This window comes from Daphnia pulex, chromosome 11 (assembly GCF_021134715.1).
Source record: "Daphnia pulex isolate KAP4 chromosome 11, ASM2113471v1".
Taxonomy (NCBI): Eukaryota; Metazoa; Arthropoda; class Branchiopoda; order Diplostraca; family Daphniidae; genus Daphnia; species Daphnia pulex.
In genome coordinates, this window is record NC_060027.1 from 2,748,828 (window position 1) to 2,770,154 (window position 21,327).

A 21,327-nucleotide genomic window follows, 5' to 3' on the forward strand; every position below is an offset into this window, starting at 1 on the left:
AATCCCTCAAATTTAAACCATTTCCTGTTATCTAAAAAATTCATTTTATTGAAGTATTTTAGAAGTTCAACACTTGACATGCAGGGCTGTGTGACCATCTCGTATCCCAATCCCAGTAGCTGTGTTGGTAAATATTAAGTAGCTAGTATAGCCCTTCAAAGTGTCTCACGTTTAAAAAGACTAGGAAAACCTTCGTGATATTTTCATATGTAATTAGCTCTAGTACTACTAAAGCTTCGAGCATTTTTACCAGATGGCAGTGTTTCATTTAAAAAGTTGTCGCTGAAAGAAATTGTGAGACATTCATGATGGTAAAAGGAAGCAAGTTTATGTATCGAAGGTGATTTGTGAATGAATATATATTCAATTATTCATACAGGTGTGTATAATCCGATTGTTAAGCCAATTCAACAATTGCAATCATGAAACAAGCGCAAATAACATTCTCTCTCCTTTTGTCAACTGTGAACAAACGAAAAAAAAAATTAACGATTTTTAAAATGTAATAAGGACCGCAGGAACGTTGATGTCTGCCACCTTTTTATGCATATCATCATAATAATATTTATATTGTAGGTTCGGGCAAGTCTGGGGCATCAAATGCTGATTTGAACAACAAAAAATAAAAGAAATGGATTAAATATTATGGGGTTTTGGGGGCTTTTGGGAAGAAGAACTTTGATGGCTGTTTCAGCCAACTTCGCCGGCTTACTGCTGGATGTTGCTGTGGACTTGTTCGGCTGCGTAAATTCTCGTTAGTACTAGACCGCCTAGAAGTGGCGGGCGAAGAAGGAACGCTGCTCCCAGTTCCGGCAGACCAGGCCCCAGCCATCACCACGCTTCCTTCTTGTGATCTGCAGCTTCCGGTGTCTCCTGCTGCTTGTGGCTGTTGGGCCTCGAAGGTAACATCTACAAACAAACTTTGTCTGCACAACTTCTGGACAACTGACTTGGCTTCAATACCTTGAACAATAAGGGCTGGACCTTGGGGACTGGACTGAGATTCCTCTTCGACCAACGGCTGGGCGCGCTCTTCCGATGGGCACAAGGACTCGACTGACTGGATGGCACCCGGACCAACTGTTAGGAAGGCTTCGCGAGCTTGCTTCAATTTGAGCATCCGCTCCGGATTGGTTGTGGGACTCTTTGGCAAATCGGCCGGAACACTGCCCACCTGTCTTCTACCTCGATACTTTTGCAGGAGGTCGTCAATGGACGGATCGAGCGGGGATTTCCGGAAGAAGCTAGGATTCCGGGTGCACGGCGTCACCTGGCCGGTCGGCAATTGGAGTCCGCTTTGAGAGCGTAGCACTCCGCTGCCTTTCCAGCCAGTTGCCGAGCTGGCGGATGAAGACCCCGCCCTCTGAGTTTCAGTAGATGCGGGACCCATGGCTCCTGCGCTCAGCGATTTACTCAATTGGACCAAACAGTTGGGATGAAGGTGTCCGCCGTGTTCAAAAGGTAACGGACTATCGGCTGCTGCCGCCAGTGGCGAAGACTGGCCTCTATGTTCGATGACAATCGTCGGCGGAGGAGTTGACGAGCTGGAACGCTCGTCCGTCATTAAATCACATCTTGGTCGGAATTGGAAAGTCGGAGCGGAACGTTCCTTGCCGGAAGCCGTTACTCTTTGGTGATACTTGTCGATCATCCGCCGGATATTGGGGGCAGTATTGCGTACAGTGGTCACCGCCGTCGGGCGGGATTGATCCGGCGGATTCTCTTCTGTTGGCGTCGATGTCGACGAATTTCTCCTCCAGGAATCGGCCGGTTGGTCACGAGGCGTCCGACGCCACGGAACTCCGTCCTCGGCTCCCTCTTCCGCCAGCACCGGCTGGTAGAGGGTCGTCGAGGCTTTGTCGTCGCTGGATTCCAACGGAGCGAAAACTAAACGGTGGGTCTCGACAAAGACTTTCTTCCGGGCCGCGCTGCTCATTTCTGACGGCACTGGAGGTAGCTGGGGTAAAATAACCCGTGGAGTTGGGGTCAATTCCGGCTCGTCGTCTGAATTAGTCTCCAAATCGGAATCAAAGGATCGCAGACGCTCGTATTCTTCTTTGAGTTGATTGGCTTTGATGCTCAGCTGTTCAGGAAATCGGACGGCGGAAGACGGCTGCCTGACGAGTTCTCCTTGGTTTCCAGTCGCCGCCGGAAGCCTTTGAGGATGCCTCATGGAATTTTCCAAAGTCTGGGCCTAGACGGTAAGAAAAGGATTTTGAAATGTCGAACGTTTGAAAAAGGTAAAAAACAAAATTGATAATCAGACTTCTTGGAGGATTTCGGTGGTGAGCGTGTCTAGTCGTTGGAGGGCTTCCGGATCGAATGGTGGTGGTGTATCTCCGGAACTGGTGCCAATACCGCGCAGTTGTTGCATTTTATCCACCAAGTGCTGGACCAAGTGAACCTGCTGGCTGCATTGCCGTTGGTAAACCGTCTGAGAATTCATCCCATTGATTAACGTTCATATCGTGAAATTCATTTCATTTTTTAAAGGTAAATTTTACTTGGAGATGTTCTTTCTCGGATTTGAGTTGCTGGCCGCGACTTTCAAGCAAAACGATGCGCCTTTTCAAGCGATCAATAGTGGACGAGTTTCCCGCAGTAGAATTATTATCTATGAATGTAAATTTAGATATTAGAGGAAGTTAATGAATCGAGTATTCTAAACAATTATTACCTTCTTGGTCGGAAAGACAAGTTTCTTCCTCTTTCAATCTAACCATTTCCTCGGTTTGAGTGTTGGCTACACCCGCCATATCCCCATCGATTGAAGTCATCTGCAATTCCAGGTATCTGTGGTGAGGGAAAAACGTATTGCAAACGTTTGTATACCAGCTGATGTTTATAAATTTCAACGCCTCCTTAGCTCAGTGGCAGAGCACTAGTCTTGTAAACTAGGGGCCGTGAGTTCAATTCTCACAGGGGGCATTCCTTTTTATTTACATTTTTTAAATTTTAAAGCAAAGATAAGATGAAACTTGATATCTCTACATTTCTACAGGCGATCAAAACATTTTTAAAAAGAACCCAAATGTAAAATGTCGAGATAGCCATATTGTACAGGATAATTCTGAGCCTGGACATTTTTTGAGACACTGGCCTCTTTAGCTCAGTGGTAGAGCACTGGTCTCGTACGCAATCGCGCAGGTAACCAGGGGTCGTGAGTTCAATCCTCACAGGAGGCAAAAACTTTTTCCATCTCCAACCAAATTTACTTACTTGACAATTTCACCTTTAGCTCGCAGTCGGTCGAGAAGTGACAGATTTTCTTCCAGTAACTTGAAACTGGCTTCGGTTCTCACTGAATCGTTACGCTCAACTCTTGCCGGACCGGTTATCCCTACCTGGAACCTTGGTTGCTCTTCTTGTTCGCTCCGACTAAATAAGAAAAAGGTACGATACGAAATATTATCACTGGACTTAAACTGTATGTTACATCTCTTGTTTTAAATTACTGTATTGTTTGGCGGAGCTCTGCTGGAGCGATGCTATAGATAGGGGCTTGAGGTTCGACTTCCGGTATATCAACAACAGCTGCGCAATCCTCCGTAACGTCTTCCACCTCGACTAGGAGGGCGCCTGGTCCAGGTGTCGACTGGGCACCTTCTTCTTGATCTACAAACAATCGTCAGATCTCAGTTGCAACTCAACAACAAACAACATTTTCTACTGTTCTGTTTTGTTTATATTATCCTACCGGAGGCCAATCGACGGTCAAAGTCGGCCGTTGTTTCGGCGTCGTTGAGAGACAAGCTGGACGGCTGACTGTGTACACTGGCGCTAACAAGGTCCGCTATGCTGCTCTCGGATTTCGATCGTGAAATGGCCGACAAATTGCTCGGCCGGGCCGAAATGCTGGAACTGAATTCACCCACCGCCGGATGGTGGTGATGCAAATGATGGTGATGGCCAGGACTGAAGGCCCCGTCCAACAAAGCGATGGTACTCGCTTCCGGGCGGATGCCTTTCTGCTCCTCCCACTGGAAAAGTTTCTTGGTGAATTTGCGAGACAGTCCCTGGAACCGGAATTCACCCGTCGACGTCCGGATGCAAATTTCTCGCTGGGGACCGTGTCCGGGCTGTTTCATGGCTTCCCGGATCTTTTCCAGCCGGGATTCCCGCTCGATGTATTTCTCACGCTCACGTTCCAGTCGCAATTTTTCACGCTCAATCTTCTGCAGTTCCTTTTCCAGCCACTGGAGTTCCTTCTCCTTCTGCTTCTCGCCTCGGTGTTGTTGGACCTCGTCCGTCTTCTGGCCCGTCTTGACGTGTTTGCCACCCCGGCTGTGGTGGTGCTGTTTGCCGGATCCTTGGCGTTCCAGTCCCGGTTGATTGGTTCCCGCCGACAGTTTCCCGGCGGCCGCTTGTTGCTGCTTCATCCGCTCCCACTCTTGCAGCTTCCGGTTGAAATCGTGCGGAAGAATTTTGTGCAGCTCCTCGACGTTCTGGTCGGATTTGCCGGCCACCGCCTTCCGGATTTCCCATTCGGCCAATTTCTTTTTGAATGCCGGAGGCAATTTATCCGGCTCGCTCCTCCGCTTGCCAATGTCGTTCCAATCCGGACTGTCGGCCGCCGATTTCTTGCTGCTCCCGTGCTGTTGCGGAGTCGTCGGAGTGGGCGGAGTGGCCAAGGCCAGAGCGCCGGAATCGAAAGCCGGAGCTACGGACAAACCCGATTTGAGTCTCTCCCAGACTTCGACCTTTTTCCGGAATTCCGGCGAGATGCTGTTGAGCAACAAGCCCGGATGGTTCTTGATGGACGCCTCAATGTCGTGATTCTTCTTGCCACCGGGACTGTTTTCCCGGCTGGCCGTTCCAAGGTCGCAGAGTCCTCCGTCTGGAAAATACGAAAATACAAAAAAATGGCCGAACGTTATTTTTGAGAAAAGCTGAAAATAGAAAAATAGACGGCCAGAGAAAAGAAACAAAATCGTATCTGTCGTAATCATCACGGGACCCGCCAGTCGCCCAGCAGCAGCCAAACAAGAAGAAACTGTCGCCCGTCTTACCGGGAAATTCGTCAAATGTGAATGTTTGATGCTGGTTCGGTGTGGATGGAACGGACAGGGAATTCCTGGAACTCGTTTCGACATGACTGACGGCACCCCCTCCGCCGGGCGAGGTGCTGCTGCTGGCCAACGCCGACGCCGGGCTGTTGTTGGCCTTCATGAGGTCGCAATGCCATTTGGACGTCCACTCGTTGATGGGCTTCAGCTGACTCCGCAAACTCGAGATGAACGATCCGACGCTCTCGTCCGGATTGTTCTCTGCCGGATGCTGCTGGATCGTCGCTGGATGCTGCTGGACCAGCTCCTGATGTTCCATCAAGTTGTGGCTGCCATTTTTACTGCTCGTCTTTCGCCTGTTGGGAGACTCGGGTCCTTTCATCCTAATCGGATCCGGCGGCGGCGGTGGCATTTCCGAGTTGCAAAGAATTTGTGATTCCGGAATTCGCTCTGGCATGTGGCCGCCGCCGCCACCGGCGCCACTTGGCGTCAATCCTGTGGCGAAATTGCCGTCGCAACTGACGGTGCTCTGCCGGTGCAACCGTTTCATTTGCGGAAGAGATAAGACGTATCCGCCGCGCTGATGGACGTCCGATCCTCCGCCCGATTCCTCCTCACTGCCTTCGGCCAACAGTTTATTCACCTCCGGGCTGGATGCTCTCTTCTCCAGGTGGAAAACTATTTCAAAATTAGTTTTTTTTATTAGTTTAAATTTAATTCATTTAACTCTTATCAAATTGTAGGGTGTCATTCAACTTACGGGGTAGTTCCTGGGCGTCGGCAAAGGATTTCAGGATTTCCGACTCCAGGGGACACTCTGACAGGGAGGAAGAGGAGGTGGACGTTCGTGACGTGGTCGACCTCCTCCGGCGTCCCAGCCGGAAGATGGGACTAGGTGACCGGGCCATGGCGTGACTGGAACTCTCCGAGGCCAGCGAGTGCTGATAAGGACTGACTTGATGTCGGTTGTTGTGGCTGCTGTCCAGGGCACCCACTTCCTCCTTATCCGGAAGCTTTGAAGTGCTGCTGCTGGTCACTTTGCCGGCCGACGGACTACCACCGGATGACGTCGCCTGATGCTGCTGGTCGACATGGGCCTTCTCCCAGCGGAAAGCCTCCTTGACTCTGGTCCATTTGGAGACTTTGGTCTTGGGCCGGCTCCTGTTTCCAGGAGCCGTTTCGGGGATTTTGTAGCTGTCGGGCGACGGCGTCGTCGTGGCCGATGCATTGTTGACGTCATAATCGACTTCGTTTTCTTCTCCTCCGGCGGCGATGGGGGGCGGAGCCACGTTCTCGTCGAATCCGACCGATTTACTCCGCTCGCGGTACTTTAACAACGTGCTGCCCGGCTTCTTGAATTTCATGTGGTGGTGGCTCTTGATCTTTTTGCCCGCTCTCGACTGACGGTGTCCGCCACCGGAAGAAGAATGCTCGACACTTCCGTTGCTGTTATTGTCCATGATTCCGGCGTTCTTGTTGGCCGGTTCGACCGGAATCAATTCCGCCTGGTGCTGACTGATGATGGGCAAGATTTCACCGCTGTCGAGGCTGTCCAGCGAACGATCGGCTCCTGCATCCGCCTTGGTCGACATGTTGGAAGCGGAAGCGGCGGAATCGCTTCCGACAAAGAGATCCAGCTCCTGGTGCATTTCCTGGAGCGTTTTCATATCCTCCAGGTAGTGGACGCGCTTCTGCAGTCGACTGTTGGCGTCGCGCAGCTCGCCCAGCTGCTCCATCAACTTGCACAGGTTGTCCAAATGATCCAGCCCGGCCGGAGTGTCTGTAGTTTTGACAGACGTCAAGGACTTTGTCGAGCTAATAACGTCTGTATTATTAGCAGCAGTGCTATTAGCGCTAGTGCTAGTGCTGTTGGTTGTGTACGAAATGCTACTGGGCTGTTGCTGCTGCTGCTGTTGCTGCCCAGTTCGACGTATCCGAGCGGATTCACTGGTGGCGGCGGCTCCATTTTCGTCTCCGTGACGGAGCGAAACGAACATGTAATCCAGAAACTCTTTTTCCTGTTGCCACGCTTCTTCTGCTTCTGATGAATTCATTTTTTTCGTTTTTCCCACTTTTTAGTTGATTGAATCTGCTGCTGCTGGATCGGGGAGGAAATGGATGGATGAACTCACAGCATTGTCTATAGGATGTAGAGTTGAGCAGGATCGCCTGATCGACTCGACTGGAACACGGCAAAGAGAAGACTGTGGAAGCAGGCAGTTTGGGTCAGACCAAGGTCTAGCAAAACTGTAAGGTGTGTGTGTGTGTGTGTGTGTTGGGGGGTATGGAGGATTCCAAACGTCTCGGCTATAAATAGCCCGTCTATATCCGTCCGCGCCGGAATATTTTTTCTCTCCTCCTATAGACTCTCTTCTCCTTCATTCCCGCCGATGGCCGAGAGTAGGAGCCGCAGCAAAGAAGCCTGGAACATAGAAAGAAAAAGAAAAAAAGAGACGAGACTCACACCAAGACAACAAACAAAATTTCCAACTTTATAAACGTCCGTCTGGGGGCTAACTAGAGACCATCGATCCGACCGTTTGTCGCAAAAAGAATGGGCGGCCGGCCGGCCTGGATGGACGGCTGATTATTAATTGACGTCCGACCAGCCGCTGATTTTTTGACAACCAATCGGGGAAAATGATGACGAGAGCCTAAACAGAAACGAGGTCACTCGGAAAACGGCATCCGGCCCAAACATTGTATAATACTATTACATTTCCAGGGACCGTATATATATCCCAGTATAGTTTCACCTGGGATATATTAAATGTGTACGTATTGTGTCGTTTTTATTTCACAATTCGACCGATTGCCAAGTTTATAGGATCCTCTAGCTCTCTGTATATATACACACATCCCAGTGTGTGTGTGTGTGTGGATGATGGCTGAATCGCATGCTTCCGGCTGCTGGTTATATCCACCCGGGAGGCTATATACCATATACTGGATATTTCGACGGCAACATTTGAATTGCCATTGCGGGGCTTTTTTTTCGCTGGGGCAGCAGCAGCAGCAAAAGCGGATTAAGGCCGGTTGTATCCTCGTGCATCTTGGCCGTATCGAAACCTGCGTGACTGGCCCATGTCCTCCTATAACTTCGGAATACAATCGAAATCGATTGATGAGTGACCGGACTGAGAAACAAAAAGGGCCAACTGGGCTGTGGGTGAGTTACTTTGATCGTGTGTGTGGTGAGGCAACTTGATCCGCGCAAGTCCATCATCGATCGCCGGATTATAACCCCCCCCCCCTTTCCACCCCATAACGTCACATATTGTCGTAAGTCACCTGTGTGTGTGGAGGAGTACCATGTCGCTGGCGGAGGCAGACAGTCGGGCGACATCCGCATCAGCCAAAAAAGACACACTACTACTCGGCTGTGGCGGTGCTGGTGCTGGTGTTAAATAATCACAACATCCATCGAACCTTATTTTTGTGAGTTTTTCACAAAATTATTAGAGCGCTATCGTAATCTGGCGCTATATAGAATTCCCCAGTGTGTGCGTCTATACCGTTCGTGAGTGTTTTGATTTTTTGATGGCGAATTGAAAAAGAAAAAGAAGAAATTGGGTTTTCCTTTTTTTTTTCCATGCGCCTTGGTTATGCGTCGCTCGTTGACCAAGACCCTACGGTGATTCATCGTTTTTTTTCCTCAGCTGTATAACACACACACACGCTCCCGCGGGATTTTTTTTTCCCGTCTCCTCCTCGCATCTTTTCGCAACTGTCGGACGCTAACCAACACACATCCAGGTCAGTTATTTTTTTATTTTTTGTTATTAAAGCGTGATGATGAAACACGTACAAAGACTCCGCCCTTTTTTCTGATTATATCTGATGTCATATATCGGGTTGAGATGTTGACTGATTGATTTATATATCGAGAGAGAGAAAAGATATAAGTTTATTTCTTTCGGGGATGTTATTTGGTGGTTATTTTCTTTTTGTTTTATTCTTATTTTGGAAAACATACAAACTTGGCCGGAATTATTATTTTTTTTTGTGTTTCCTCCCTCCCCCCATCCGTAGCCACAGCACGCGTGTTGAATATGCTCTTTCGTGTGTCGGGTTCCCGAAACGCGTTCCAGCTTGCGAGTAGGGGGCTAATAATAAGTCACCAGGCCTGGAAATAGCCCAGCGGGTAGCGGAAAGTCTAAGAAGAAGAAGAAAAAAAATACTATTTTCCCTTTTTCTTTATTTTATTTTATTTCAATTTTTTAAAAAGAAAATAACCTGGACAACACAAATTCAATTTTTTAACCCTGGGCAAAAATGTGTGGTTGTCATTTATCAAACTACTCAAGTAAGTCGAGTAGTCTACAAGTATGAGTGTGCACACCCTTTTCCTTATTGTCAAATTTCTTATTTATTAAAAAAGTCGCTATAACTATGTGACTGGCCAACGTGTTGCGGTCGGCTCCCGACAGCCGACCGCCTCTAAAATGAATAATGAATGATGGACAATCGATATAGACCAACAAACTCTATTATGTACACAGCTGTGCGGGTGGATATGTGTATTTGTTGTCCGGTTTTTTCCCCAAGCTGAGCTATTCAGTAATGCACACAAACATATGGCCTCTGTTTGTGTGTACACACAAACGGAGGGGGGTGGTGGTGGCCTCCTCCCGGTCAAAACGGTTACCTGGGCGACGACAGCCCACCACTTGGATAACAACTGGACACGCACAGTCGATTCGGTTCACTATCGTTCGATTTCTCTTGTAAATGTTTGACGTTGGCGATGATTGTGCTGGGAGAGAGAGAACAAACAATTCACCTTTTTTGTTTGATGATTGTTATTAGACTTAGGAGGGGGCCCTCCTGAGAAACATTCCATCTCAATTTTTGATTAGGCATCATCCCTTTAGGGCCTTTTTTTGACGTCAATTCCTGGCCAAGAAAATGAGGCCGTTGATGACTTCCTTCCGTTTACCTTTTTCAACATTTTGAAGGAGAAAAACAAAACAAACTTTTGTGTTGACCTTAGGCTCCTAATGACGCCTCTTTCGTGCCTGGTCCTCATCAACGCCCTTATTCACACATGTGGCCCCAGCACCGTCATCATCATCATCGACTTCCGAAACTCCTTGAAGAGAAATAGAAGAAAATTGTAGAGAGAAAAAGTCGATGGCCAGTCGTGTGCTGTGCTGTGCCGTGCGCTCCTGAAATGTTGTTCTTTCGCCTTAATTGTCCTCTTTCGTCCCGCGACATTCTCCCGGAATGTTTCTTTTTAAACAACCAAGTGATTTATATATATATATATCTCCGTGTGTCCAGCTATATACAACACAAAGCAACACATCAGATAGAGAATAGCCAACGGTCTGTACATGTGTGACGGTGATCGCGTGCCCAGGTATATATATAATACATACAATAGAATCTAAACCCCCTTCTTTAGACTTTGGAGAGAGACCCCACTTCAACCGTTATTGATGGTAAACAATTCTTTGAAGCATAAGTTTTAAGTTTATAACCTTTTGTATTTTCTGAAATAGTCTTTTCTTTTTTTTGTCCAGACCGTCTGAGACGGACACGTTAAAAAGTACAGCGAGTTTTAATATTATAACGGCCATATAAGTCAAAACCCTATGGGACAAGTTTTACTATGGTTCCCAGTTTGGACGTCATCCGAGTCCCTCCTAAAGATATTGGAAAATGAAACTTAAAAAAAAGAATGAATAGGAGAAGTTCTCCGGACTGTGTTACACATATTATTCCGGAATATGTACGTATATGTATATACTGTAATAACAGCACGTGATACAGCATTTAGCGGACCTATTCAAAGGAAAGGAATACAAGTTACGACCGAAACCGCTGGACGGTTTTCCCCTATCGACGATAATCATAATAAAATCAGTAGCTATATAGCTCGGTGATATTATATAACTTTTTTTGAAAAATAGAAAAACCCGCCAAATTTTGAAATGGATTCAAAAATTCCATGATATTGTATTATTATCAAGTATGGAATTGCGGCACGAGGGAGAGAAAACGTTTTTCCCACGCAACAGGGAATTCCACACCATTTCGGGACAAGTGGATTTTATTTTTGATTAATATTAATGCGAGCTGCCTGTTTTGGGCAGGCCGCGATGTGATTGATAACGACACGCAAACAAATAAGGACGCCAGCGTGATGGGTGTGTGTGTTATAGAAGTATAGTAAATATAGTATAGAGTCGAATCGATCAGAGCTGTGTATGTGTGTGTTTAAAGGCGCGCAATGCGTTTAAACGGTTTTGACAGAGAAATGCTCAATCAACTTGGGAATTCGTTAAACGCGCTAAAAGGTCCCCGGGATTTTATCTTTTTCATTTCTGTCGCTATTTTCTCTGATGGGGGGATATCTCTTTCTCTTGTTTATTTTCAACTCACCAAGGAATGTGCGTTCGTTTATTCGTTTGTTAAACTTGGCTAAATGTACTCGAAGCAACCGGTAGGTGTCATCCCTTTCCAATCGTTTTCTAATTATGATTTCTTATTTGATTTCTATAGTTTTCAGTTTCATTTTTTAACAAAGCTTAGTGAACCAGTGCAAAAACAAAAAGATTTGATTGGATACATTTTGATGGTGAATTCTAGGAATAGGAGGATAGGTGAGCAAACAAAGATTATCTTACCCTACCACTTTCTCACCTTTTCCTCCCACTTTAAACATTTAAAGAAAATTGAGTTATATTCAAAGATGATTGCATACAAGAATAAACTAATGGCGTGTGGCCTTCTATAGCCAAATCAAGTGATGTATAGAACTATACAGCAATGACTGGTGACACACACACTGGTCGGTATAGCTAGCTCGACCAAAAGTTAACACTAGGCGGAGATTTATAACAATCGGATCGTCTCCATTTGACAATCCGGCGGGGGTGTGTTTGGTTGGTTCTTGCTGGAGAAAATTCCGGCGTGCCAAGGTCGTCCAACTACGTCGCCGTCGTCGTCTTTGTTTGTTATTTTCGTCTCCCCACCGCAATCCCGACACGCCATCCGCACGCGTAGATTTTCTTGCAACAACATCTCCCCCCCAAAAAGTTATGAGACAACCAAAATCGAAATCCACGGTCCAAAAGTGTCGTTATCGCAGTCCCGCGATCTATTTAAACAGTTATATATATTTCAAATTCCAAAAGTTAAACGCGTTTACAAAAGCTGAGAACCGTCGAGCTGGAAAAACGTTCAGCACGAGAGACTCGTTTTATACAACCGAAAAAGTGCGTGACAGTTTAAAAATAATTCGATCGTGTGTGACGTGTGTCTGCTGTTATCTCTCCCCCTGCACCACTTTCAGCCTGAAAACTTGAGCGTGAAAACACAACGGTGCGCATGTGTTTCAAGATGATTATTTAATGACCCAGGTCTGGCAACAAATTGCTGGATGAACGAGAGATACAATTCGTTGAAACGTTTGTGTTGGTTGCAATTGCAGACACGATCGGGCGGCCATGTCGACTGTCCGGTGGCACTTGTGTCTGGTCTGCGAGTTGTTGGTGTTGATCATCGCCGTGTCGGAGAACGTCCGCGCCAATTTGCCGACCTTCGACGAGGATTCCAGGATGAGGATTCTCCTCCTGCCGTTCGCCACTCGGGCCGGATCGACCATCTACCGCGTCCGGGCGTCCGATCCCGATTTCGACCATCCCCTCGAGTTCAGTTTCACAAGTAAAATAATTATAATTCTGTAGTTTTTTATTTTTCTGATTGATTTAAATCAATTAAATCATTTTTTACGTAATATTATTATTTCAATAAAACAAAAATTAAATTACTAAATTTTATTTAAAATCATTATTATTTTTATTCAAATGATTTAAAAAATCAATTAAATCATTTTGTACGACGCAAGGCCTGAAGCATCCGAAACTGTTGTCGCTGGAAATTCTTCCGTGCGGCAAACAGCATTCCGTCTGCGAGGCGAACGTCATCCTGAACGAGGCCGTCGAGTTGGACAAGATTTACGAATTGAGTCTGTCGGTTCGTGACACTTCGGGAGGCACAACGACCGTCTTTTGTACCATTCAGGTCACCAACGCTTCGTCGTCGGCCACCGACTCATTCCAACATTTGAACCAGTATCTCACAGTGCCTGAAGTATGCTTGTAAATTGCGTAATTATTGATGACCTGATAAATTTGATTTGCAATTCAATTCAGAATTTACCCAGAGATTCCGTGGTCGACTATTTTATCGCGCGGAAAAACCCCAATAATATTCGTGGCATCCGAGTGGAGCTAAGGGTATGTTTTTAAAATTACATTAATCGAATTAAATTCTTAATTTTTAAAACTAATAAAACTTTAATTGAATTATTTAGAAGACGAGGCAATCGTGGAATTTCCGGATTGCTGATAAATTAGCTGGATCGGATAGGACCAATTGTTCCATTATCCTTGAACAACCGTTAGATTTCGAAACTCAAACTGTTCACATCCTTCGGATTTTAGCAGTGGTAAATGGAATATGATTTTATTCATTTTGCGTTATTACATCTTTTTGAAATTGTTGCTGCAATTTTTAGAACGCCTATGTCGACAACCGACTAGACACTCGTAACGTGGTGGAAGTGGTCATCTACGTTTTTGTTATGGATATTCAAGATACCCCGCCCTTTTTCGTTAGGGCTCCGCCCATCACGGCCGTATCCGACAAACTTGAAATAGTAAATTAATCTAATTTTCCAACCAAAGTATTTCAAACTCAAATTGAACTGAATTGTTTCTACTAGGGTAAAGTTGTGCTGAGAGTTAAAGCTGAAGACGGCGATAAGGGTAATCCGCGTGATATTCATTACGTCATCATGGTCGATAACAATCCATTCGCCCCCTTCTTCTTTATGGAACCGCAAACAGGTAATCAGATACACTGTGCTATAATGATTAAGAGAAAGATTTGACAAATTGTGCTCTTCAGGTGAGTTGAAAGTGAGGAAGAAACTTGTTCCTCTGAACCAAATGGTGCGCTCAAAAGCACCTTTCCTACTAACAATAATGGCTGAAGAGCTCGGGAGTTTAATTAATGAGGCCAACACAACGACTACAGTTGACATTGCACTAATGGTTGAAGATGAAACAAACGATCCTCCTGAATTCAACTCGGACCGGTACGTTGTTTTCTATTTCTGATTTTTAACAAATTTGTAGTTTCTCCACAAATTTCCTTTCAATTATTTATTTAAAAAAAATTGTAATGAATCACAATAGGTATGTAGCCCATTTGATGGAAAACTCACCTGTAGGAACTGCTCTGTACTTTGGAGACGGCCAAAACCCTCAGGTTACTGACAACGATCAGGTATACATACACTTTACTTAAAAAACAGGTTAGGTATATGCATCGATGGTTCAGTGGTAGAATGCTCGCCTGCCACGCGGGCGGCCCGGGTTCGATTCCCGGTCGATGCAAAACCTTTTTAATTTTCTTTTTTAAAATCTTTTTCAAGGGCCACAACGGAATATTTTCCTTATCGTTACTAGGCGATAATTCTACATTTGAAATTTCGCCTTCTGTGGCTGAAAATGCTGCCACTTTTACCATTCGCGTGAAAAATCCAGCTCTTATCGATTTCGAAAAGACCCAACAGCTTCGCTTCAAGGTTAACTATCCGTATTTAGCTAAATTAACGTTTAATCAAATTTTACATTTTCATGTTGAATAAATGTCTTTATATTTAATTCAATTTTAGGTTGTGGCGGAAGAAGTCCAGCACGGAAGCAACAAGGTCAGCACATCAGAGGTGATTGTGTACATAACGGACGACAATGACCACATCCCCGTCTTTGAGAAAGACACTTACATCGCCGAGATAGCCGAGCACTCGTCGCCCGGAACAGTGGTTATCCAAGTACTATCCAGTTCTGAACGAATGCTCATCAGCTCATTATAGAAAGAAGGTTGCTCAATAGGTCAGAGCCACCGATACCGACTCCGGTAAATACGGAACAGTTCGCTACACGCAGCTTCACGGCATCTTTTCAAAGGCTCTTGTCCTAGACCCCATTTCCGGATTGATCACCGTCGGCTCGGGAGTTTTACTGGACCGTGAAATTTCGCCAGGTGATGCGCCGCAAAGGCTTTAATCTCTTTTCACGGCTGACGCTTGGCGGAGCAATTGTAATCGTTGTTCGGTTTAAACAGAAATTACAGTAACGGTGGAGGCCAGAGATATGGAAGGAACTGGCCGTTCAGCTACTGTGCCCGTCATTATTCGCCTTTTGGACATCAACGACAATGCACCTCAATTCATTGGTCTTCCCTACGAAACCAATTTAACTCCCGATCTAAGCCGGTTAACTTCTAAAGTTGTTGTACAGGTATGAATTAATTATTCTTTTTTAAAAAATTGGAGTTAAAATATGTTAATTTATAGGCAGTCGATAATGATACCAGTCCGACTAATGGGGCGATCCGCTACGAAATCGTCCGAGGAAATTTCGAATCAAAATTTAAAATAAGCGAATTATCAGGTATTACTAAATTAAATTCAAATTTGCAAAACGGGAGAAATTAAACTTTTAAAAATGTTGTCCAGGTGAGGTGACTCTGATGGCACCATTGACATCGACCAATTTGCCATCGCTGATCCAGCTTCAAGTGCGGGCCTACGATTTGGGTGTACCTCATTTGCATGCAGAGACGGTCGTTCAAGTATTCACGCAAGAAGTTATCGCCCGCAGCATTCATTTTCTGGTGCCAAAACGTATGGAATATCTTCCGGAGAAAGCGGAAGACGTGAGAAGGATGGAAGTGTTACTGACGTTATTGACCGGAGCACCCACAACCATCAACAATGTCCAGCCGTACCTGGACGAACTTATCGCTCTCAGCGAAAGAATCGACAACTTGAATCAGGACAGGTACATAGCTAATTATTTTTTTTTAAATTAATAGCCATTAAATTGATTTTCTTAATTAATTAATTTCAGCCAAAAGAGCCGATTGATCGCCACGGTCCGTTTCCCTCCGCACGCGGCCATTGTCGATGTCCAGCGCATTCGTGACGCAATGATTTCGAACGAATTCGATTTGAACGGCAGCGGAGTTTCAATCGTAAGATTAGGGTTGAATTGATTTATTTTAAATCTATTTAAAAAAAAATTTGAAATTGAATTTCAGGAGAAAGAGTATCGCTATAAAAACAATCTTTTATTGTGGCTCCTGATTACTTTCATCCTGTTTTTCGTGGCCATCATGATTTTCTTAGCCATTTGCTGCTGTTGCCCTGGGTGCTACTGCTACAACGATCCGTACGTTACACAATTAATTGATTCAATATTTCTCCGTCACGTCTAATGATTCGATTTTGATTCCGGAATCAAAACAGGAAAAAGATGGGCCGTTTCGGCGGAGGCGTTCGGCCAGTTATGGTCGTCGATGGAAGGAGTGGCCAAGCTTCTGATTTGACAACTCCAGGTAAATACAAATTCAAATGGAAAACATATTTACATATTCATTTGTTAATTCAATTGTAAAAATTCAAAGGCCGGAAGGAAGCTTGGAGTGGAGGGAAAAGGATGAGTCAGGTCCGGCGAACAACTCGGCTGGGTACTTTACCGGAAGCCGAGTCTCACAGACGTCAATTCCGCATTCCCAACAACAACGGAGGGATGCAACACATTTACTCGGAAGAGACTGGAAACTCAATCAATTACGATCCAGCACGAGGTGGCCGGCACTACGTCGAAGAAAACGACATGGAATTCCTGGAGATCCAGCCGGAAGACTCTGCCAGTCATCACGGAGCCGGTGACAATGCTTTTTACTACCAAAGGATGGGCAATGCGGATGTGATGAAGCTGGACACGGCCATCCACCGCCACCGTCGCATCTCGACCGATTCTCAGTCGAAAGTCAGGCGGAGTAACAGCGAGCCCAGACTCAACGAGTCGGAAGTGGATCAAGTCGAGGCCGGCAACTCGTCCAAATCCATGATCAATTTCCCACATCGCTCATCCATCGAAGACCAGATGGGTAATAATATGAACTGGCGTCTGGCAACCGAGCCCCAACACCGCAACAGCCTCAACAAATACGTTCAAAGTCCCATCCTGGAGGAGACGGACAGCGCGTTAGAGCGGGAATTACAAACCGGATCGAGTTTCTACCTCCGACCCAAAGGTCTTTTCGATTTCCACCACAACGGCGGCCGACACAACGGTGGGCAGCGGCAGTTTCATCCGTCGGATGTGGAGAGGGGAGCCAGGCAGGCGTGGGACCGGACGGATTCCGGGAATGCCATGCTGAACGAAGGCAATGTCCAGCTCAAGCGGCCGGAAAGCTTTTCGAAAGAAATCAAAGAGCTGGAAAAAGAATTGCCTTATTTCAATAATCGATCGAGTTTTCTGCGTCACAAATTGAATTTGAATAAGAAGAACAACAAGAAACAGCCTAGAGTGACATCCAGCAGCCGGAATCCCATCATGGTGGATGGAGATGAGACGGAGAGTGCCAGTAGCAACGATCGATCCCAGCGCAATTCCGGCCGCAATGCGGCTTCCGTGTCCTACACGAAGCCCAACAAATTGTTAACTGAAGACGACCACGATTCCGGAATTGTTCTCAACCCTCAACAGCAGCAGCAGCTGGGTAACGGAAACAACCGCAGCCGATTTCTGGAGAAGAAATCCATTTTCACCATCGCTTACGACGAAGTCGCCACAACGAAAATTCCATCGGCCACAGACAATCTCCCTGCGTAACATTTTGTCCATTGTTTTGAAATCTCGTGTGTATCATTTGTTATATGTGGTTTGGTAAATGCAAAATATTTTGAATCGTTGTTCTACTTACTTTTTCATTTTGGATCCCGAATTCCCGACAATCCGTTTGAAATTTTTGAATTGGTGCCACAACAAAAAATATCGCTTCACGATCTGGCAACAACGCAAAAATGTTAAATCCCTAGATGTTAATTAAAAATATTTTTAATGTTATAAAAACGATTTAGTTAGTATAAAAATTCCACAGTAATTCTAAAACTTTTGTGTATTTATTGAAATTTACTACGGTCATGCCAAAGTAATATGATTCGGTAGAAAATGAGTCGGTAGCGAGCGTAAAGTGTAACTAAGTGTTTAGGGAATCTACAAGCAAGTCTTCGTCTGCACGTCAAAACCATGCTTTAGACTGTAGACATTCACCCATCAACCGCTTCAAGTGGCGAGTAATGGACACATTTTACTTGGAATGGAAATGGTAATATATTCAACATTTTATTTAAGCTAGCTGTTCACCGTAAAACACAACTAATACTTTATACTTTTGAATATGATTTTGTATACCATTAGCTATTCCGTTGCATGGTATGAAAAAAAAATGTAAATGTCGATGTGTTAGAAATTTCAAACCACGTGTCAACTTTTCGTGGCGTGGTTTGCAGTAAATGATGATATATCCATTTAAACCGAACTAGAGTCTCTGATCATTTTGATGAATGGATTAATCTGATGAATCTCATGTTAATGTAATATAATGTGTTATAAATTTGAGTTAACCCAGTAATTACTCTCTTCAAGCAGGATGCTGGATGTGAAGTGGAAACTTGAAGTTGGAGAAGATGCTGATAGGATGATTTAGTTAAATGGTAAGTTGAGCTGCTGAAAATGATATATTTCTGGTTTAGTTCACATCTCTGATCTTGATATGTTCATTGATGTCGTAAAAACCAGATACATCAGTTGAACTTGCATTCTCTACTTTTTAATGTTTCTCAATTAAAGCCAGAATGTTGTTCTACATAGGTTAAATTGCTCCATGCCTGGAATAGTGGTCACCACCACTACGGTTGTTATTGCTGGATGGTGAATTGGACAATCCATGGTAATTATTTCACAGTTAAAGTGGTATAGTTGGTTTTAATGATGAGTTACGTAATTTATGTCTTCTTTCCCCATCTGAAATATGTGAAGTATATTTAACGTTTTACTGAGGCTAAACTTCACTGCTGAAGCATTGGGTTTCTTTGATCTCTTTTGATAGATTTTCTTTATATTACAGGTACCATCAGATTGCCTGGTTTTTGTTAGATGTGGTTGAGCTTCCTACTGCTTCAGCTTGGGAGATTTAACTCAATTTTAATAGTGGTGGGTTCATTTTCTACTAGGTGTAACCCCTTGCCCTGAGATCTCTCTGCTTTCTTTGATTGGTTTCTTGGCTAAGGGGGACATTATTCTTCAAATGTGTGTAATATTGTTAGCAACTATGTTGGCAGTATAAGAATTAATCTGATAACATTTTAATAGGTTTGGGGTATGTGGCAGTCGTGGTATAAGGACAAAGTTTCCTTGGGTGCCATTCGTATTCTTGGACAAGTCGTAAGTAAAAATTTTTGTCACAACTTATGGCGCGCGGTATCTCCAGCCGTTGTTCTATACACGTGCTGGTCGACTAGTGCCTACATTACACTGGAAGTGTTTGCATCGTTGGACTGTAATGGGCATATTCCATGCTGTCCTGGAATAAACCTCCAATAATTTTTGCATTTGCCCAGTTCTTTGTCCGTAATTTAACCTTTGGTCTCATATTTCTAGGTTTTTTTTGCTGAACTCGGTTAGAAGGTGACATTGCTATCGTCGGTGAGCATTCTTTTTTTGGTGTTTTTCTACTTATTGCAAATGATGTGTTTAGTCATCCGTGTTTCACCTGAATTTATGATTATAATCTTTGACTCTGATGATAAATGGGAGGGATATTTTGAATAGGGCTTCTTCAGTGGCTAACATCTTATAATTTTCTAGGTGATTCGATGTGCATTTCTTACTTCGGTCATTTGTGCAATCGTCAGACTTGATTGGGGTTCCAGAAATTACTGGTGAGTTCATTTCAATATAGAGAACATGTTTCATATGATGAGAACCTAGGCTAGAGTTTTGAGGTACTTTGGTGCTGTCATGAAATTACTCCTTTCTCGTTCATTACTGAAGTTTTTTTTAAAAACATTTTATTAGTTATTTCATGTTCTCGCATTAAATGTTATTATTGTTTCATTTCAGGTAATCGTTTGCTGGTTGCTTTCATGTTTTCCGTACAACGTTGAGTAAGTTTTTTAAATTTTTCATTGGGGTCTGAATTTAATGATGAATTTTTGTGTGGGAATCTCTCGGAGAAAAATGACAGACAAACCATTGCACTTCCTGATTTTTCATACTTAAAAACCAACATTCATATACAAAGTTCACGTTCTAATAGTTATTTTATTTACAGGTTGAACGGTATCTGGGGGCACGTATGAAGAAAATATCCTTCGATAATTGTTTGAAAATGAAACGCCTTGTATGCGTCAAGTTACGAATACAAAATTGAGGTTAAATTTGGAATAGATTAATTGTTTTTTTCTCGAGCAAGACGGCAAAACTGATAAGTAAAGATAGATTCGACTTGGAGATAATCTTTTGTGACGTGATAAATTTACAAGATGATGGTAACTATGGAAATTATCGTTTAACGTATGAGCATTCATGGATAGCAGTGAATAGTTTTAACACAGAGAAAACAGTCTAGAACGGCACGTTGATTTAAGGCTTTCGGTGATGTAACATAAGTGTTTATCCGAGTTAACCTAGTAAACGATGGATATAAAGGTAACGTTTGATCGCAGGCAAGTGTTGGGTCGTGGTGCATTTGCCTCGGTGTTCGTCGGTAAATGGAGAAATATTGACGTCGCCGTCAAGAGGATTCAACTTCACGACCTACTTACTGACCGAGAGGAGACGGCCATGAAAGACCTTAATCATCCAAATGTTATCAAGCTCCTCGCGTTTGAAGAAGACTGTGATTTCAAGTATTTATCTTATTTCTTAGTACTTGGTAGTTCATTCAATACTAACATTTCTTTTTCATGTTTCCATCTCATCAGATATTTAATTCTGGAACTGAGTTTGGGAACGTTAGAAGATTATTGTAATGGAAAGTATACAGGTATTATGCCGCCCGAACCTGATGCGCTGTACCAGATGGCCGACGGATTGTCTTACATTCATTCCAGGAATCTAGTCCACCGCGATGTGAGCACTGGAAATGTGCTTATTGCCAAAAATGACCATCAAGTGGTCTTGCTGAAGATTTCGGATTTTGGTTTTTGCAAGCCAGCATCCAACACCGGAAGCTTCTCGATGAGCGAAGGTTCTAAAGGAACCAAAAAATACGTCGCTCCGGAAATGTTGAAATTGATGGATCAAAGATCGGGAGGTGAAAAGCCAAGGGGTAATGCGAGCAGTGACATTTTCTCTATGGGGTGTCTTTTCTTCACTTACCTTACCAAAGGCCTTCATCCTTTCTCCGACGGATCCATTCATACAATTCCATTGAACATTATCGA

The 21,327-nt window shown here is 44.3% G+C and overlaps 3 protein-coding genes, 1 long non-coding RNA gene and 3 other non-coding genes across 18 annotated transcripts in view; 5 read left to right on the plus strand and 2 right to left on the minus strand.

Annotated features, from left to right (window-relative positions):
* LOC124208046 overlaps positions 1-21,327 on the minus strand; it is a 69,725-nt gene that overhangs the window by 29,029 nt on the left and 19,369 nt on the right. The window lies entirely within an intron of this gene.
* LOC124208035 lies at positions 342-7,330 on the minus strand. The gene is made up of 10 exons (XM_046605724.1): positions 5,767-7,330; positions 5,010-5,684; positions 3,698-4,837; positions 3,456-3,615; positions 3,220-3,378; positions 2,678-2,793; positions 2,505-2,614; positions 2,267-2,434; positions 964-2,194; positions 342-909 (listed from the first exon to the last, which is right to left on the minus strand). The coding sequence occupies exons 1-10, from the start codon at positions 7,058-7,060 to the stop codon at positions 644-646; spliced, it is 5,319 nt and encodes a 1,772-aa protein (XP_046461680.1). The 5' UTR covers positions 7,061-7,330; the 3' UTR covers positions 342-643.
* On the plus strand, positions 2,857-2,928 carry Trnat-ugu. The gene has a single exon. It is a non-coding gene; the product is annotated as a tRNA-Thr (tRNA).
* Trnat-cgu lies at positions 3,099-3,185 on the plus strand. The gene is given in 2 exon segments: positions 3,099-3,134; positions 3,150-3,185. It is a non-coding gene; the product is annotated as a tRNA-Thr (tRNA).
* Positions 8,181-17,790, plus strand: LOC124208036 (cadherin-86C-like). Of its 3 annotated transcripts, none has more exons than XM_046605726.1 (19): positions 8,181-8,762; positions 12,445-12,677; positions 12,862-13,106; positions 13,169-13,252; positions 13,330-13,464; positions 13,534-13,674; positions 13,741-13,864; positions 13,926-14,115; positions 14,216-14,306; positions 14,455-14,607; positions 14,698-14,856; positions 14,918-15,068; positions 15,150-15,325; positions 15,382-15,478; positions 15,544-15,868; positions 15,938-16,061; positions 16,128-16,258; positions 16,336-16,424; positions 16,494-17,790. In XM_046605726.1, exons 2-19 carry the CDS (start codon positions 12,461-12,463, stop codon positions 17,708-17,710), a joined length of 3,849 nt encoding a protein of 1,282 aa, XP_046461682.1. In that variant the 5' UTR covers positions 8,181-8,762; positions 12,445-12,460; the 3' UTR covers positions 17,711-17,790. The 3 variants fall into 3 exon arrangements, with proteins under 3 accessions (XP_046461682.1, XP_046461683.1, XP_046461681.1); XM_046605727.1 differs by lacking the exon at positions 8,181-8,762 and adding an exon at positions 11,786-12,335; XM_046605725.1 differs by lacking the exon at positions 8,181-8,762 and having other exon boundaries at positions 11,786-12,677.
* On the plus strand, positions 14,346-14,416 carry Trnag-gcc. The gene has a single exon. It is a non-coding gene; the product is annotated as a tRNA-Gly (tRNA).
* Positions 18,136-20,326, plus strand: LOC124208049. Of its 3 annotated transcripts, none has more exons than XR_006880260.1 (9): positions 18,136-18,206; positions 18,527-18,594; positions 18,752-18,830; positions 19,008-19,093; positions 19,253-19,324; positions 19,541-19,585; positions 19,748-19,821; positions 20,003-20,046; positions 20,214-20,326. It is a non-coding gene; the product is annotated as an uncharacterized LOC124208049 (long non-coding RNA). The 3 variants fall into 3 exon arrangements; XR_006880259.1 differs by having other exon boundaries at positions 18,138-18,206; positions 18,530-18,594; XR_006880261.1 differs by having other exon boundaries at positions 18,138-18,206; positions 18,530-18,594; positions 19,253-19,821.